The sequence below is a fragment of the Triticum urartu genome, chromosome 7A, assembly GCF_056163025.1.
Source record: "Triticum urartu cultivar PI428250 chromosome 7A, HENAU_Tu73, whole genome shotgun sequence".
Classification (NCBI taxonomy): domain Eukaryota; kingdom Viridiplantae; phylum Streptophyta; class Magnoliopsida; order Poales; family Poaceae; genus Triticum; species Triticum urartu.
In genome coordinates, this window is record NC_141879.1 from 160790974 (window position 1) to 160809716 (window position 18743).

The 18743-nt window shown below is 47.3% G+C and overlaps 2 protein-coding genes, 1 non-coding gene and 1 pseudogene across 3 annotated transcripts; 3 read left to right on the forward strand and 1 right to left on the reverse strand.

Annotated features, from left to right (window-relative positions):
* The first annotated feature begins 2989 nt into the window (after positions 1 to 2989).
* Positions 2990 to 3698, forward strand: LOC147958760 (uncharacterized). The gene is made up of 2 exons (XM_087532289.1): positions 2990 to 3005; positions 3109 to 3698. The coding sequence occupies exons 1-2, from the start codon at positions 2990 to 2992 to the stop codon at positions 3696 to 3698; spliced, it is 606 nt and encodes a 201-aa protein (XP_087388415.1).
* Positions 3699 to 7716: 4018 nt separating this feature from the next.
* Positions 7717 to 8952, reverse strand: LOC147958761 (uncharacterized; annotated as a pseudogene).
* A 4601-nt stretch (positions 8953 to 13553) lies between these two features.
* On the forward strand, positions 13554 to 15005 carry LOC125554530 (uncharacterized). The gene is made up of 3 exons (XM_048718058.2): positions 13554 to 13962; positions 14120 to 14752; positions 14830 to 15005. Exons 1-3 carry the CDS (start codon positions 13569 to 13571, stop codon positions 15003 to 15005), a joined length of 1203 nt encoding a protein of 400 aa, XP_048574015.2. The 5' UTR covers positions 13554 to 13568.
* A 2319-nt stretch (positions 15006 to 17324) lies between these two features.
* On the forward strand, positions 17325 to 17411 carry LOC125555139 (small nucleolar RNA Z161/Z228). The gene has a single exon (XR_007304566.2). It is a non-coding gene; the product is annotated as a small nucleolar RNA Z161/Z228 (small nucleolar RNA).
* The last annotated feature ends 1332 nt before the right edge of the window (positions 17412 to 18743 follow it).

An 18743-nucleotide genomic window follows, 5' to 3' on the forward strand; every position in this document is an offset into this window, starting at 1 on the left:
CTAGATTCAGACATATATGATTGATTCCCGATGGAATCTCAATTCTGAATCGAAATACAAAATGCAACATACATTGTGTAAAATTAGTAAGTCACCATACGAATTATCGTTGTCGGTACATTTGGTACAACCGACTTAGTGAGTTCCTTTCCACAAGGATTACTCCTACGATGATGATTATCCATGTTTGTGTGTCTGCAATGACGACACATGTAATCATCTAAATGACGGAGTTTAAAATGAAGGATTTGGGTAAACCAAAACACTGCTCGTTACTACAACTTGAGCACCTTCATTCATACATTATGGTACACCATGTTGTCTATATCCAAAACATATTGGAGAAACTCATTATGGACAAATCTTATCCATCCATAACTCTCATGGTAATTCATTCTCTAGATGTAGAGAAAGATCTATTTAGACCAAGAGATGATGGAAATGAGATATTGGGACTCAATGTTCCATAATGCCATTGGATCCACCAAACACAATTGGTTGGTACTCAAGAATATCTTTCGATATCTCCAAGGCATCAAACATCTTGTCCTGGTTTTCAGTTTCACAGGAATGTGAACTCCGATATCATTGGATACATCGATCAGATCCCACTATGTCGGATCGTAGACAAGCTTAGTGTTCCTATTAGGTGTGGTAGCCATCTCATGGAGAGTCTTTGAAACAGACCTCATGGCTACATCCATCAACCATTATCTCAAGATAATGTTTCTTGTGTTGTCCGGATGCAAACAGGTTACTAATAAGCAATATCTTTATATTGCTTATCTTGCAAGTCGAATCATGCAACTGATTTGTTCACCAAGTCTCTACCAACTTTTACATTCCAGAAACATGTTCATGGAATTGGTATCTGACGGCTTTGGAATTTGCAAGAATCAGGGGGAGTATCTTCCTGAATTGTTCCTGTTCAATGCATCATATTATACTCTTTTTCCCTTCATGAGTTTACTATACAGGTTCTCATAAAGGTTTTTAATGAGGTAATATCAACATGAGATCATATGTCATACTTTCTGTTTTCCCCACCGGGTTTTTTGGGAAAGTATATACGACATATTTATTGTTCTCTAAACTCTATGAGTTTTCTCGTATTGAGTTAAAAGAGACAATAACCATTATATGTTGCATCATTTTCTCCTTATTTTTCCCACTGGGTTTGAAGGAGTTTAGCAACATATCAAACAGTATACTCCTCACATTTTTCCCACAGGGTTTTTGGAGGAGACTTTTTCAAGATGATGATATTACATGGACAAGTGTAGATTAGGGGGAGTGTTAAAGCTCAATTAACTTGTGTTAATTATGGGGGAATCTCCCCTTGTACCAACCGCAACCAGTTTGCGTTGGCAACTGTCGCGTCGGTTCCTGACATCTCTCCCGAACGGATGCCTCTTCGATGCATCGCTTCTGCCTATATAAATACCTACAATCATCTAATGAAAGGACACTCATTCACTTTTACATCTGTGCCGAGGCTCTCTCGATTGTTCTCTTGTTTCCCTTTCAACACTCACATCTAAAAGAATTCTGATATTGCCCCTCTCTCACGGGGGTGAGGAGTACAAGTAGGTCTACCTTAAAATCTACCGTTGCAGAAAAAATATACATCCGAAGACTCCGGCAACCAAGTCCAAATAATCGATCAAAGGAGAAAAAAAGTGCACAAATACAACATTTGGAAACTTCAACACCCCCACACTAACAACATCATCGCAGACACACCAGGGAAGCTGGTGTGTGGTCGATCTCAGGCGCTTGTTCGTGGTTAACCTCGAACATTGGTCCGGCCTCCGGGTTTCATTCAGGATACTCCGAGCCCCTCACCGAGAGACTCTGGACACAGGGTTAGAGAAACCCTCAGACACTACGGAGTCCTACTGCACATATGAAGACTCCTAGTTCCACACATCCAATATAAATCCGATTATGTTGTACGTTTTGGTCTGACTTTTGTGGCGACAAAAGGATAAAGTTGAGCAATGAGTGCCTCCCTTTTCTTTCGGCATCCATTGTAATTAGTGTGGCTACCCCATGACTCAAGGTGATTACACAACATCACAGAAACATAGGAAAGTTAAAATATTTTTTTGGAAAGCCACCGCCTAAATTCCTTTTACTTTTTGAGGGGGGAGGGGGCGTCAATGCCCTGGAACATTTGGCACTGAAACATGTTCATACACTTAGCCGCACACACACATTAGTGAATTAATTGTTGGATGTTAATTATAAGAATCCATTTAGAGACCTAGATGTCCATTCAAGACTATAACTACAATCGCATGTGCTATAGAAAATGCGGTATTAATGAGAATTAATACACAATACCCTCCTCCAACTACAAACCACTCTTTTTTGTCCTTAAGCTATGAAAGTGACCAAATCGGTTCCTAAACTATTCGGGTGGCTCATCTTATCCTTCTGCCCATGTGGCGGTAAACGTAGCCTACCAACTGGGTAGATGAAGGTCTTAGCACATGTTGTGGACTGAATTTCCTATTAATTTGATCGTGATTCATTAACAAACACCTCTTATATACAAGGGTATTTTAGTTTCGTTTTTTGCTTGTGCAAAATGTTTTGTGAACATCCCTTGTCACGAATCAGCATGCCTCATATGATCAAGTTGATGAAAATATGCCCGTCCAGGGCCTGGCTAGGCCACGGCGGTGGTGTCCAGCGTTCTGCGGGAGCTTCACGCGTGGTGGTCGCCTCGGGTTGATTTCCAAGACTGTGGCGGCGTCATCCTTCATCCCTTCGGCGCTGTGGTGGCCACCCTATGGCAACAGGAGGATATATCTGCGCCGTGGGTTTGGAGGACCGCCTAGATCCGTTCTTTCTTTTTTTTGAGATGGAACACAGCGATTCCATAAATCACACAGGCACAGCAAGAGAGCTGGCCAGATACACCAATACATCGTCAGGGACACCATCGGTCCACAGCTGCCTAGCGTCTGTTCGCTTAGAGCCTATGGCTGCTAGTGCATGTGCTAGTTTATTACAGCCCCTGGGAGCATACATAAATTCAACAGAATTAAAGTTCAACCGAGCAAATACGTACTCCTCCTCCTCCTCCACCAAAAAAGCTAGGGTTTGTGCCTCTCGCCGGCTCGCCGCAGGTCTGCCTCGTCTCCGGTGGCCCTAGGGACATGGAGGCGAGGTGGATCCTCGTAAGGGCCGGTGAGAGGGCTCCGTTGTTAGTCGTTCCTTTCATATTTGTTAGGGTTTCTGTCCTGCTCAGGAAGACGAGACGGTGGCGGCTCCCTGAAGATGGAATAAAGGTCTCCCCGCCTAGCCCCCGTTCCAGTGGTGCGTCTAGCAGCGTTGGTGGGCGTGTGGAGGTGTGTCTCCAGCGGATCTATCCTCGGTGGATTTGCTCGGATCTGGTTGTTTTTCGTCTATGTTCTCGTGTCTTCGGATTGGATCCTTTCGATCTACGTTATCCTTCATCGGCGGCGGTTGCTGTTCTGGTGCGCTGGTTCTATGGGGCCTTAGCACGACGACTTCCCGACTGTCTACTACAACAAGTCGTGCCCGACTCCGGCGAGGGAGGGGCGATGACAGCGGCGCGCCTTCGGCTCGCTTCAGTGCTTGTAGTCATCGCTAGGTGGTCTACGGACCTAGATGTAATTTTTATTATTTCTGGTGTTCGTTGTACTGTCATGATTGAAGATGAATAGATTGGAAGTTTTTCGCAAAAAAAAGTTCAACCGAGCAAAAGACCGGATATCTTTTAGAAGAACACCTTCAGGAGCCAAGTCGTACTCCGTACTCTACAAAGCTTTCACCAAAGATTGGCAATCAGACTCCACTTGGATAGCCGTCATTCCCCAAGAGGATGCTGCGTGAATTGCTTCCCAAGCAGCAGTCGCCTCGGCCTGGAAAGCACTGGCCACATGCTGAAGCTTGCCAGCCCCTGATCCCCTTATGTCGCCACTGTTGTCCCTGGCCATGAATCCCTAACCGCCACACCCAGTAGAGACATTGAACGCCCCGTACACATTAATTTTCATCAAGTCACCGAGCGGTTTCTGCCAGAAACGGTGTTCCTTGGGTTGTGACTGGGATTTGGGATTACTGCATAGTTGTAGTGATTCAGCAGCCCAAAGCCTAGCGGACACTGCAGTCCTCTCCACTGTGTCTGAAGACTCCCCAGCGTTAATTTTATTGCGGCAGTCCCACCACCTCCACAGCATACATGTAACAAGCACCCGTTGATCTTCAGGTAGATCCAGCACTGCCTGTATTACTTCCTTTGCATCAGTGCAAGCACACAACTTTTCACGAATCTCATCCAGCTCGAGACAACGCCACAGCTTTTTAACCTGTTTGCATCTCAGGAACAAGTGAGCCCCATCTTCATCTACCCTTCTACAACATACACAGAGTGTTTCACATTCAACCCCTCTCCTTTTCAGAGCTAGATTCAAAGGTAGACTGTTGTGTGCTAATCTCCACATGAACTGTTGGATCTTTGGTTGGCAGGGGATGTCCCAAATTTTCTTCCATGGGAAACAGAGTTGTTGACCTGAGATTGACGACGAGGCTGAGGTAGCATCTCTTGCTTTGACGTACAGTTTGTATGCAGATTTTAGTGAGAATTGGCCTTTACTATCAGGGAACCATGCATAGAAATCTTCAAACTCTTCTCGGATTGTCGTCGCAAGGATGACCTTGGCATCTGCGTCAGCAAAGATATTCCTGACCAGCTCCCTATCCCAGTTTGCGGTTTCTGGATTAATGAGTTCACATACCCGAGTAAGAAGGCACCTTCTTCTTGGCGTGATGGGAAATCTCTGGCCCTCCCTATTCAGCCACGGATCCTTCCAGATATTGACCTCAGTCCCATCACCAATTTTGCATATTAGGCCCTCCTTTAATAGATGCACACCCTTCACGATACTCCTCCAAGTATATGAGATACCAGGTGCTGGTGCAGCCTCAAGAATTGATGTAGATGGAAAATAACGTGCTTTAAGAACTTGTGCATAAAGGGAGCTTGGGTTCTGGAGGAGCCGCCACACCTGTCTTGCAAGCATAGCGATGTTGAACCCATATAGATCTCAGAATCCAAGGCCCCCATCCTTCTTCGGCTTTGTCAGAGTCTCCCAACTCAACCAATGCATAGTGTTTTGCTTCTCCTGCTTTGCCCACCAAAATCTGCATATCATGCTCCCCATCTGCTCGCATAAGGATTTAGTGAGGTCAAAACATGACATGGCAAAAGTAGGGATTGCTTGATCACAAGCTTTAATTAGGACGTCCTTCCCCATCTTAGATAACAATCTCTCAATCCAACCTTGGAGTCTTTTCCAGATTCGTTCCTTGAGATACTGAAAGGTTTTTGCTCTATCTTGTCCCACATAAACAGGTAACCCCAAATACCTTTCGGATCTAGCCTCCGTATTGATATGTAGCTCAGCCAGGACACTTTGCTTCCTCTCCCTCCTTGTGTTTTTGCTGAACATGACCGATGACTTATCGTAATTAACAATTTGTCCCGAGCACACCTCATACAGATGTAGTATACTTTGCAGATGCCTGGCACTTTCGCTTGTAGCTTTAATCAGTACCAACGAGTCGTCTGCAAACAATAGGTGGTTGAAACTTGGGGCTGCATTGCAAATACGTATACCAGTCAGAGTTCCATTCACTTCTGCCCTGTTCAGTAAGGAGGAGAACCCCTCCGCGCAAATGAGAAAGAGGTACGGTGAGAGGGGGTCACCTTGACGGAGGCCGCATTGGGGCAGCACCACATCCGTACACTCTCCATTCACTTTGAATCTGTATGACACCGTGGACACACAAAGCATGATCCGTTTGACCCATGTCTCCTCGAAGCCAAGTTTATACATCATCTTTTCCAGAAAATCCCATTCCACCCTATCATAGGCTTTACTCATGTCCAACTTCACTGCAGCGAACCCTTCCTTTCCTCTTCTCTTTCTCTGCATATAGTGTGTACATTCATAAGCAAGCAAAATATTATCCGTGATCAATCGGCCCGGAACAAAGGCACTTTTGTTAGGTGAGATAATGTCTGGAAGGATTTGTTTCAACCGATTTGCAAGTACCTTAGAGACCAACTTATAAACAACATTGCAGAGGCTGATTGATCTCAAGTCTTTCATGCATTCCGGATTTTGCACCTTAGGAATCAGCACAACACAAGTCTCATTCCACCCCTCGGGCATGGGTCCCCCATTCAGCACCTCAAGCACTTCTGCGACCAGTTTTTCTCCTACAATGTCCCAGTATTTTTTGTAGAACACCGATGGCATACCATCGGGTCCAGGGGCCTTCAGGTCACCAATACTTTGGAGAGCTTCAAACACTTCCTTCTCAGAGAAGGGCTCATTCAAAACCTCATTCATTTGCGGGGTAACACGTGCATCAACCTGACTCATCATCTCCTCCATTCTTGTTGCCGTGTGGGACGTAAACAGATTAAGGAAATAGCTAGTCACGACTTCCTTCATGGCCTCCTTCTCCTCCACTACAGTACCATCTTGTCTCCTCAATTTCTTAATGTGGTTTTTATTCTTTCTATCCGAGGCTGCTGCATGGAAAAACTTCGTATTTCGGTCGCCTCCCTTCATCCAATGGACATGTGCCCGCTGTCTCCAATATAACTCCCTCCGATCCTCGAGCCTCCCCAGTTTAAATCTAAGTAGTTCCTCCCTCCGAACCTGCTCTGCACTAATGCTGCTCCTTCGACACTTCTCCAACTCCTTCTTTGTTTTGCTAATTCTTTTCTCCAAGTCCCCCAAAATATTTCTACTCCAGTCCACTAATTCAACCATGACTCCTTTAACAGCTGCTGCCACCCCTTTTCCTTCCAACTGCACTCCCTTCTTCCAAGCATTTTCTACCATTGCCCTACAGTCCTCTTCCTCCAGCCACTTCGCCTCAAACCTCGGCGTAGAGCTCCGAGTCGCGCCTTGCTGTCTCTTAGCTCCTCCTTGTGTGTCAATGATGATTGGTCTGTGGTCCAAGTGTCGACGATCTCCGTTAGTGACCTTAAAAGCAGAAAACCGGTTGCACCATGATTGTGTAGCCACTGCTCTGTCAATCCGCTCCTTTATGTAATTAACTGCAGTATGGCTGTGATTCCGCCATGTAAATGCATCTCCTATGAAGCCCAAGTCTCCAAGTTCACACGCCTCAAGTGTAGCTTTAAACTTGTCCATGCAATTCTGTGATCTAGGTGCCCCCCCTTCCTTCTCCCATGGGTGTAAAACCTCATTGAAGTCTCTTGAGCAAAGCCACGGTTTGTTGTTTTGTACCTTCAGGTTGCTCATAAGACGCCAAGTTTTATCCTTATCATCATGTTTCGGCTCCCCATACATCCCTGTGAATCGCCACACAAACCCGTCCTCTTCCGTGATCTCCGAATCGATGTGATATCTAGACATGAAGCCCACCACTCTCCAGTTCACCTCACTCTTCCAGAATAAAGCCAAACCTCCACTCTGACCTTCACAGTCCTTAACCATCATATTTGTAAGGCCCAACTTCCACCGCAGCCACTCCAGCCTACTACGTATCAATTTCGTCTTCGACAAAAAGAGTACGTCGGGGTCCTCCTTCTCCCGGATATCCAGGAGTCCTCGAATTGCCGGGCCATTCCCCAAACCCCGGCAATTCCATGTGATGATTCTCATTTCTTCTCGCAGGACTGACTCGGCAGTCCCGCATTCAAAACGGTGTGTACTCCCTCCATTTCTTGGGTACTTGCTTCGTTCCCTTTGATTTTCTTCGGTGACCCCTGGCTGTCCACTTCCATCTCCTCCCCCTCCTCTTTTTTTCTATTATTACTCCACATGTTTTGCCTTCCACACTCTCCCTAGGTTTTCTCTTGAACTTCCCATTCCTCCCTCTTGGTTCAGCCCTTGGGCTGTTTACAATATTTCCTACCCCATCTTCCTCTTTGTTCCCTGGCACACTGTGGTTTTCATTCGACCCATTCCCAACACCCACTATCACACCACCACCACCCCTTACTGCCGTCTCTATAATATTTTCCATCCCAGCCAGGCTTGGATCGTTGGCGTCCCCCTTCCCAAAATCAAGTTGTTTTTTATTCTTCTCTCCCACTGCAGTGTCATTAGCCCCCTTAGCAGTTGGACCAATCTTAAGTGGACTCGTGACCTCCTCCCCATCATCATTCTTCTTCTTACCCCCATCGGTTGTGCAAGTTGGTGGTTTCCTCCATGATGGTGCATCACTCCTTCTCTTTCCCTCACTATTCGACCAACCCTTCTTCCTTCCCGAGCTGCCTCCACTCGTCTCCCTCGGTCCACCCCGGACCATGTAATATGATTGAGGCTTCTCTGGGGCATATTTCATCCATCTCCCGAATTCAGCAGCTTGTCCCCTTTTGAGTTTTGTTTTACAGTCCTTATCTAAATGCCCTAGCCTACCACATGTGTAGCAGAAGTCTGGCAAAAACTCGTACTCAAAACGGCACCATATTCTTTCATCTTCCTTTCTCTTCTTCTTCCTCCCACCCGTTTCGTCTTCCTTTTCCCTCTCTTCCTCCTCCTCCCCTCCCTCCTCCTCCATTGCCCCATCATTCACTGGATCAATATCCAGAAAGATTCCTCGCATAAGTGGCTCAGCAATTCTGATTTGCACCTTCACTCTCAGGCACTACCCCAACGCCGAGCCATCCTCACCCGAATCCACTTCTACCAATTCCCCTATCTCATCTGCTAGATCCTCCCCCATTTCCTTACACATCATTCCCAAAGGAACATTAAAAATACGGACCCATATTGGAACTGTTTCAAACACATATTCATCTAGTGTCTTCCTAGGGTCGAAATCCTCCATCACCAGAAGCTCCTTGCCGAAGGTCCATGGCCCGTTCTCGAGCGCCTTTCGTTTCCCTGCCTCCTGATGGAACATAAACAGAAATCGGTTCTCCCCCATCTCCTTGACCTCCAGTCTCTTCATCGGGCACCACACTCGCCCCAGCGCAATCACCATTCCTTCTGCATACCCCGGCCTGTCCGAGATCAGCTTCCCCATCGCCTTTGGCACACTTCCCTCCCTCGCCGTCGCCCTCTTCCAGCCCACCTTGACTTCCCTCCTCTCTGCCTCGGACAGGTTCATCTTCTTCAACATTCCTTCGACTCCCTCCATGCTACCCCCCCAGCCTCCAAACGCCCGTGCATCACCGGAGAAACAAAAAAAACTAGGGATTTGGTGGAAGTACGACCGCATGCCCCAGACTCACACGGAAGGCCTCTGGTGGAGATGGGTTGGGATCTATGCGGACGAGAGAGGGAGGTTGGGTCGCTGGCCTCCGAAGCTGCCGAAGGGGCTGGGACGAGATGGATCTGCCGCCGCCGGGTTGGGGGACGAGGAGGCGAACCCTAGGTCGCCACAAGAAGCGCCAGACAGGAGACCAAGCCGTCACACACGGGACGGATGGTTTGGCGCCTAGATCCGTTCTTGGCGAGCTCTGGTGAGGGCACGACGTGAGTTAGGCCAAATTCACCTCACGTACCCAAACGAACGTCAAGTTTGGCTGGATTTTGTCTCTTTGGAGCGGCAATGGGTTCGCTCATGTACCCTTCAGTTGGGTCCTGGGTGCGCCTAACGCGCGGCCGCACCCCAAATCATGTCCGGAGTGGACGTGATTAAAAGAAACTGAAAAACTAAAATAAAGCGAACATCCAGTTTGGCATAATTAACTTAAAAATAAATAAAAACGCTGCCCGCGCGCTCCTGCCGTGCCCGTCGATGCCGTGGCCGTCGCCGTCTTCGGTGGTCGCCGGTGTCGTCGTCATCGCTTACGAGGTCGACATAGTCCGGCGGCGTCCAGAGGTGGGACGGCGGTTCGTGGTACTCGGTGGCGGGCCGGAAGGCGGGAGGTGCCTGCACCACCTCCTCCCATGGCGACGCCTCCTGCTCCGGTGACCGCGGCGGCGTGGGGCACAAGTTCACGCCACCCACGGCGTCGGCCATCTCCGGAGCCGTGCACGACCAGCTCCACTGCTGGCCCACCAGGCTCGGGTGGAACGCGGCCACCAGCTCCTCCCCCATCACCTCCTCCACCCTTACCATCTGCAGCTCGGGGAAGGCGACGTTGCCGGCCAAAAAGAGAGCCACCGTCTACTCGAGGCCCCACCATTGGCGCTCATCGTGCGTGTTCATGGAGTCCTCCATGACACATTGCATGAGCTGGGCCTCCTCCTCCACTGTCATGCGAGGAGGTGGAGGTGGCGATGGAGATGGGGAAGGCGACGACGTGGGTGTGAGGCCGCGCACCCGCGTACTCCCGCGCACCTCCCGCCGCGGCCCCGACGACGTGCCGGCGAAGTAAGAGGCGCGCCGCACGTCGTGCTCGTCCCTTAGCCACGTGTCCCAGAGCACGGAGTCGGGGGTGTACCTATCGTCGTAGTAGAGGTCACCGGGGAGGAGGCAGCGGCGGCGCACGATCTCGTCGTGGCGCGCACGGTCGCCCGTCGGGACCGGCGGGATCGGGACCTGGTCGGCGGAGAGGTGCCAATTGTTGGGGAGGTGGACGTCGCTCCACGGGATCGGCGTCATCGTCTCCCAATAGCGCCGGCATACATCCGCGTTGATGTACTGCCGGTTGCGCTCGCCGGCGGCCCTAGGGCCGATGGTGAATGGGGCAGGCGCGGGGGCCCGACGCGGTGGCGATGCGGCCTCCTCTTTCACGGAGCCGCGGCGGCGTCCCGAGGAGGAGCCAGCCTCGCGGTCGTGCTTCCCCTTGCGGCCGTGGTTCCATAGCCCCATTGCTGCGAGGCAGCCGGCCGGCGAGTTCGAGGACAGGGAGAGGCTAGGGTTTGGGGGTGTCGGGTTTCGAGGAGGCAGCGGGTTGGAATGGGGAGTGTGGGCGACGACCGGTCCACGGCTTCCTCATTTAAAAAGGACGGCGACCGTTCGCCTGGGCGGATGACAGGTGGGGCCAACCGCGTGTGCGCATTAATGTCAAGCGGTGGGAGGTAGGTGGCCGCCTGCCACGCGGCCCCGACGTGGACGAGCGCCGCGTCCACTTGCTGTCCGCCGCGACCCAAACCCGGCGCATGTTTGCGCTCGAAATGAGTCGGCCCGGACACAAAACGGACCAGATGGGTCCAGGCCGTCGCGCGCTGGGCCGTCCGTTTTGTCCCTTTTACCCCAAACGGACGGGGCCGGACGGGATAGGGTCGCGCGGCGGAGTTAGTCTTATGAGGTCGTGAAGGTGGGGCTCAGTGGTAAATGCTTCAGTGGTGGCGTGTGCCTTGCTCTGCCAGTGTCGTCGCAGGCGTGCTTGGGCTGTGGAGGTGCGGGTGGCCTCTGGGCGAGCTAGCCACTTTGTTGACGTGGTGCGATGGAGAGGCATCGAGCAGCTTGCTCCTTGTTCGGTTCACGTGGTCTTCCACTGGCATGTGGCACGTATCGGTGGTTTAGCCTTCTCCTAAGAGGCTCATCGAGGTGGAGGGTCTCTGGGCTATAGGTGAAAGCTTTGGTTGAGAGGGGTGGGTACCAGCGACGAAGGCGTTGATACGTCTTCAACGTATTTATAAATTTTGATTGTTCCATACTATTATATATTTGTTTTTGATGTTTTATATGCATTATTATGCTATTTTATATTATTTTTGAGACTAACCTATTAACCTAGAGCCCAGTGTCAGCTCCTGTTTTTCCCTTGTTTTAGAGTTTCGCAGAAAAGGAATATCAAACGGAGTCCAAACGGAATGAAACTTTCGCGATGATTTTTCTTGGACCAAAAGACATCCAGAGGACTTGGTGTACATGTCAGGGAAGCCATGAGGCACCCACAAGGACGGAGGGTGCGCCCAGGGGGTAGGGCGTGCCCCCCACCCTTGTGGGCCCCTCATGAATCTGCCGACCTATTTCTTCCGCCTATGTATTCTCAAATATTCCAAAACCTACCAAGAGAGCCACGAAAACACTTGTGCTAGTCTATTACTAAAAACTGTAACGTTCGTCATTTACAAAAATTTCTTAAAAATGTTCAGAAATATAAAAAAGTGTTTATATTCTTTCATAAAATGCTCACAAATATATTAGAAAATATTCTCAAATTTTCAAAAATTCCATGTATTTTTTTAAGAAATATATTTTTAATAAATAAATAAATCTCGTGTTTTCCTGGAAAACCAAAATAAAAACCCACTGAAAACTAATAAAACAGAAAAAAAAACCTCAAAAAAAGGAAAAACAAACTCACTGGAAACAACTCGCTACCGAGCCTTACACTACATGGGACGGCCGCCCCGAGCGTTCGAGGATCTGTTGCGACCGATCGGTCAAAAAGGTCTGTCTCGCTCCTTCGGTTCTTCCCCTCGCTCAATCTGTCTCCCTCGTGCCGCCGCCTCGCTAGGGTTCGGCTCCACCGTCGCCGCCGCGCACCGCGACCGCCTGCCGTCGCGGCGCACCGCGACCGCCTGCCGCCGCGCGCCTCGACCGCCTGCCGCCGCGCACCTCGACTGCCTGCCGCCGCCGCCACCACCGCCATCCCGGCGCTTCCCACCTTCGGCCTTTTCCACGATGCTCCGTCTCCGGCCGTCTGCCCTGACTCCCAGGAAGCCATAGTCCGAGCTCATCTACCCTGATTCCCTGACATCGACCCCCGAGCTTCTTTCCCGTCAATTCCCAGGGCTAGGCCATTCGCCGCCTTCCACGATCCATATCTTCATCGGCACCCTTTCACTTCCGTCATGGCAATGCAAGACCATCCTTCTCCGTGTGGCCACCACCCCCAAATCCTCTTGGATAAAAAATGTTTAGTGGGCGAGTTGAAAAATTCCACTACCGCAAAATCCAAGAATAGCAAAGGGGTTCACTTGGAGGTTTCTTTTGAAGCAGTTGACCCTCCAGCCATCTCACTGTGCCTGGTCAGCTGCGTTGATCAGACCGGGGATCGCTTGACAGCACCGCCTCGTATACTTGGTGTAACTGGAGGCTTTGTACTGCTGGCTATCACCTTCTCGGACAGTGTCAACCATTACTTGTTCATCGACTATTTTGTTTACAAAGCAGGGCCCGATTTCGCCTCTCTTCATCTTCTTGCAAGGCCATACCCGTCTTCTTTTTCGCCAAACATGGCTGCCATCTTGCCTGTTAGTGATAACAGTGAAGACTTTGCTGTCATTTTCCCACATGTTGAATATTTCAGACTTGAGTCTCGCAAACATTACACACTCCACATATATTGATCTGACACGAATGATTGGCACTCTCAGGTCGCTTGTATCGCTGAGGATAATGAGACAAGGAATGCCAGGGATAAGCTATTGCTTCATAATACCATGAGCGTGGCATATGCAGAAAAGGGTATCATAGGTTGGATTGATCTCTGGTGGGGAATTCTCTTATGCAATGTTTTGGATAAAAAGCCTACCATCCGTTTTGTTCCGTTGCCAGTTCCGGAACCGTGTGATACGTCTGAGTTCCATTTGATGTTTGAGAATCTCACTCCAAGACCACACCGTCATGTGACGATATTCAATGATTTGATCAAGTGTGTTGAGTTAGATTTTCATGTGCAAGATGCTTTCTTCAACATGAAGCGAGCAAAGGATTATGGCTGGATGGCTAAAACATGGACTAGATCAATTTATTCAGATGTTTGGTGTGATGGCTTGACGATTGATACATCTGAGATATCTTTCACCGACTCAAGTTTGCCGAATTTGTTGCCTGGGATGTTTGATGAGGAAAACAATTTGACTTGGAAGAAATTGACTAGTGCTGGTCCTACATTAAGCTTGCTTGATGACAATGTTATTTACATTATGGCGAACGAGAGCATGTGCCATCCGACAGCATATGTACTTACTGTGGACACCAAAAGTTTGAAGCTCGAGTCTGGTGCGCAGTGTGCTCCTCAAAAGACGGCGTGGTTCGAACCAACATATGAACCGTGTGTTCTTTTTAGCTCTTTTGGCACGACTTCAGGTACTCGTCCCTAATAAATTTACGGAGTTAACAAAAAATTGTAATAACCGGAAAAGCACTAGTTAATATGGTAGTCTGATAACACATGTAATTAGTTGCTTTTTTGTTGATGAAAACATTACTGTTGCCTTACATTATGCTTTGCATTTTTTTGCAGAGTTGGTTAAAGAATTTGAAACCAAAGGGACAATATTTGAAATCAAGGAAGGGCCGGTGCTCTCGGTGGTGTCGAAGCGTCTCCGTGTGCTGCGGAAGAAGCAGAATCGCATCGCGCAGATGGAGGAGTCCGTCGCTGCCGGCAAGATGCTTAACCAGGAGCAGAAGGAGCTCATGCACTCCAAGCCCGTCATCGCCGCGCTCATTGACGAGCTTGAGCGCCTCCGCGTACCACTCTCCACTGCTCTCACCAAGGAGCTCTCCACCGTCCCTGCACCTGCTGCCGGTTCCTCATCCTTTGGCTCCGATTTGTCCATCCAGGACCTCCTCGCGCTCATCTACTTCAGCTCCCTTTTTTATGTCAAGTCACCGAACGAGTTCATCGCCACCATGGTTGCGCGCAAGAACGAACGGAGCAGCTGCATCACCCACGGCTACGTATGGGATGATACCGTGGACCTGCTCGTGGAGAACGACCTTGATGCAGTGTCTGCTGTGGCGGCCCTTGCCGCGGCTCGCCCTTCTTCCGCAGATGGTGTCTCCCACCATGACGCACTCCAGGCCTGTGCCCATCATGCCCGCCTATGGCTAACCCGTGCTGATGCGCCGATCCACCCTGGCTCCTCTGTTACATGTGAGGGTTGATATAGGTTTGTAATTTGGTTTGATTTGAGGTGATTGCTGATTGAAATTTGTGGCCTTTTGCTGTAGATGCTGCGGTGAGGTCCAAGTTAGACAGGATCATGGCATCAGACTACTACACAGCACCTGCAGTTGCTGGGAACCATGGAGCTGAAGGTCTGCAGGCACAGATGAGCATGACCGACTCACCAGAGGCACCATCACTCAAGGAGACCCTAGCTGCTGAAAATCACAAGGTGAAATAGCAAATTGCACTCCTTAGTAATTTAATAGTATATGCTTAGCATGGTGAAGTGATCATTGCCCTGAAACTTTGTTCTGATCTTTGTCAACGATTGATCTGCTGTAGTGCACAGTGCTCCTAGTATTATTATTATCATCATTGTTGCTGCTGCTGGTGCTTTTTGTGCTGATTCAGTAGTAATGATCAATGTGGATTATAGCTTTAATTGGAAAACTGTAAGGTCGATCCATTTGGGGTGTATATTATGCTGTTTCATATGGATGTTGTGCGCCGTTGCTTAGATATAACAGACAGTGCCTGTGCATTGGTGTTCTGGAAAAAACGCTGAAAATAATAACTTAAAAACTATGAACTTTGTATAATATTATGTGTAGTGCTACCACAATCTAGGTACAGGATGGTCTCTATTCTGATGGGTCTTCGCAGTTTGCAAACATAGTAATTGAGTTTTTGTTGTATTAAAGATTATAAATATCACGCGCTAGAATTCATCATATTGCAGTCATGCAATAACATGATTGTTTATTGTACATTTGTTCCTTTTTTACTTTGTTGGCCATTACTTAAAATGCTGGTTGAAAAGAACAGCAATCCCAATCCCTGATATCAAAACATTCTGAAAAGGATACACATGTAAATTCTCTTGTATTTTATTACGTTTGTAAATTTAACGGAAAAAGCTGGCATTTCTGCAGCATGAGTGGAGAAACCAAGTTTAGCGCTCTGACAATATTTGTACCCATTGTGTAAAACAAGTTTGGAGGCGGCCTCTCTGCATTGCAGTGTGCAGGGGTAAGGCTTGCCTCGTATAATCCTTCCCCAGGCCCCACCTGGCGTAGGAGCTTCTAGCACTGGGTCTCCTTTTTTTCTGTACAAGTTTTGTGCCTCTAAAGATTACATTTTAGAGCCCAGATTTGTTTCTTTTGCTCAGGCGCAAAAAAGTGTTTGTTTTTCCAAAACCTACTGGAATCTGAATGGTTCAAACATTTGCATGTGTAATTTTACCTGAATTTTAGACACTCAGAATTATTTATTTACCGTCCACTGAAGGAGCACATGCTCCTGGGACCTGGGGACCATTTTACTCCTATCTGTCATTCTTACTTCTTGTTGCTTATCTACTTTATGATTACAAGTCTAGGACTTGTGACCAACATTACTTTGATAACACAACTTAATAGTTGTATATTCTTTGGGTCTGGTAATATATGTTCGTTGGCATCCTAGCTGTGTACTTCGATATTATTGCTAGATTACTTTTCTGAGTTGCAGATTCTCTTTCATAACTATAGATCATTCGTAATCTTTGTTAAGTCCCGAGGGATCTTCTTTGACTTCCATTTGAGGAATTCTTATTATTTTTAGCCGCAATATCCTAGGCGCATTGCAATGCTGCTAGTTGCAGAATCTATAGCCCTATTGTTCTTGCCAGTTTTGCAGTTCGTTGCGCAAGCTTGATTGTTGAGATAGTATGTAATTATTTACTCAGCATTAATATGACATGGGTAAAGCTCCAGCCTCTAGGGTTCATCATAAAATCACTTGCAATTTAAATATGTATATAAGTTATAGTGTTGCTCTTTTGTGTGTGCTAACACTAAAGGTAGTGTCATTTTCCTAAATTGCAAAATGGGATTTCTAACCTAAGAGTTCACGTTCACAGTTCTCCATTCTTTATAACAACATTGTGATATTTTTAGTAACAATTTTATGCTGGCATCGCTTCTGCATTGATTTCCCTAGATTTAAACCTGTGTGTACGTGTACAGTTCTTTATGCTTTTAAAACTAAAAATCATGGTATATTCACTGTAAATCGTCCAAGCATCACCTACTGCATGTTGCCTCAGACATTATATTTAGAAACTGTACAATGTCCATCTCCACCTTTTAGTATTATGATTATTGGAACAAAAGCTAGACAGCACTGTCATCACCTTACTACACCTTTGGTAATATCACAGTTCTTTGGTGTAGAGTACTATTAAAATGCACCTACATACTCCCTCCGTCCGGAAATACTTGTCATCAAGATGAATAAAAGGGGATGTATCTAGATGTATTTTAGTTCTAGATACACCCCTTTTTATCCATTTTGATGACAAGTATTTCCGGACGGAGGGAGTACATACCTATGATAAATCACTGAGGTGGGGTACACATTTGAAATGATGCATTAATAATTAAGTAGTTCTCCTGGATAAATTGTGCTGTCTTGCATTTTCCAAACAGCCAATCGTGAACTTGGGTTATCGTTTAACTTTTGTGGTGTTTTCCCATTGTTTTGGGTTGCTGGGAATTCAAGTACTGTTTTTATTTTGTGCCATATGATGAGAGACCTTATCCAACTCACAGCGGTCGTTTGGACACTTAGTGTGTAATGGTGCATACATATTTCGCTGATGGCATTTCAGTTTTTTATGCATAAAGGATTTGATTTCCCAGAGAGCATTGTGTTAATGCAAGTTTTAGAATAACCCGAACTCCTGAAACTTTTGCCTCGGTCTTCACTGAAGATTTTTGGCGTTATTTGTTGGTGGCTGCCCTGTGAGCCATGCCCATGCTAGTGTCTTGGTAGTTGGTGTAGATTGATATAGAGAAGAAAATGTAGGTACATGTAATTGTTATTCTTGATGAGAGGGTCACATTTCCTAGAGGACTATATGGTTCCTCCTGGTTAGCCGTAGTCTGATTCCAAACTCAATGCCCTTAACTTACTCGATTGGACTCCTTGCCTCTGTAGGGTCAGTCGTATAATAAGTAAATATATCTCAAGCAGGACAGCAGTTGCACTTTGCTAGGAGGCTAAGCTGCCAGCTATAGTATTTTCTTTTCAGGGATGCCTTTTTTAATTGCGCTGGATGCAAATAATCAACCACTATATCCAGAAAGCAAAAGCACTACTAATTTTCTGATACTAGCATATGTGATCAGTCATGACTATGAATGTTCACCTAAAGCACTACCATGTACGAAGTGTTTTCTGCAGATGAGATTAAAACAAGATATCTTGCTAGATTTATTATTTTGGTTACTGTGAAGTGTTTCTACTGTTGCTTAGTCGTGTTGGCTTGGTTATTCATTTTGTGTTTGTTCTAACACCCAGAAGCTGAGCTATGATAGACTGAAAAATGGTACACATTTTGTAATTATTAGATGAGTGTTTATATTTAAAATTTACACGGTTTTAATTGGGGACATTTTGAGGGGTCAAGTATTTTGTTTGTTGACCTCTGAAAGTAGAAATGATTAAAGCTTATATTGATCTTGTTGGTATGTTTACTTGTTGACAGGAAGACGAGGAAGATTCCGGCATTGGTGGCCTCGATGTCTAGCTTCTTGAGTTGAGCGGCCTCCTCTATGTCGAGCTTCCTCTTCTTCACGGCCTCCTCCATGTCAAGATTCTTCATTTGAAGATCTAGGTATATCTTCATTTTCTCCTCCTTCCCTTTGCACCTGCTCTCCTCCCGCACTTCCTTTTGGCTCATCATGTTCTCCGAATTTCCTTGCAAGGCTATAGAAGACACATCACGCTTCTCGTCAGCCTTTGAGCTTGTCTTGCCCCTCGGCCTCTTGAGCACATCTCCCTCATCAGCCATTGCCGCCTTCTCTCCTATATTCTTCTTAAGAGCATTGTATTGGTCCTTGAACTTGGGGCAATCTTTGATGAGCACCCAACAATGCCCAACATGAGGAGGGTGCGCGCCTTGGAGACGGTGGACTCCTTGTCGTCAAGGTCG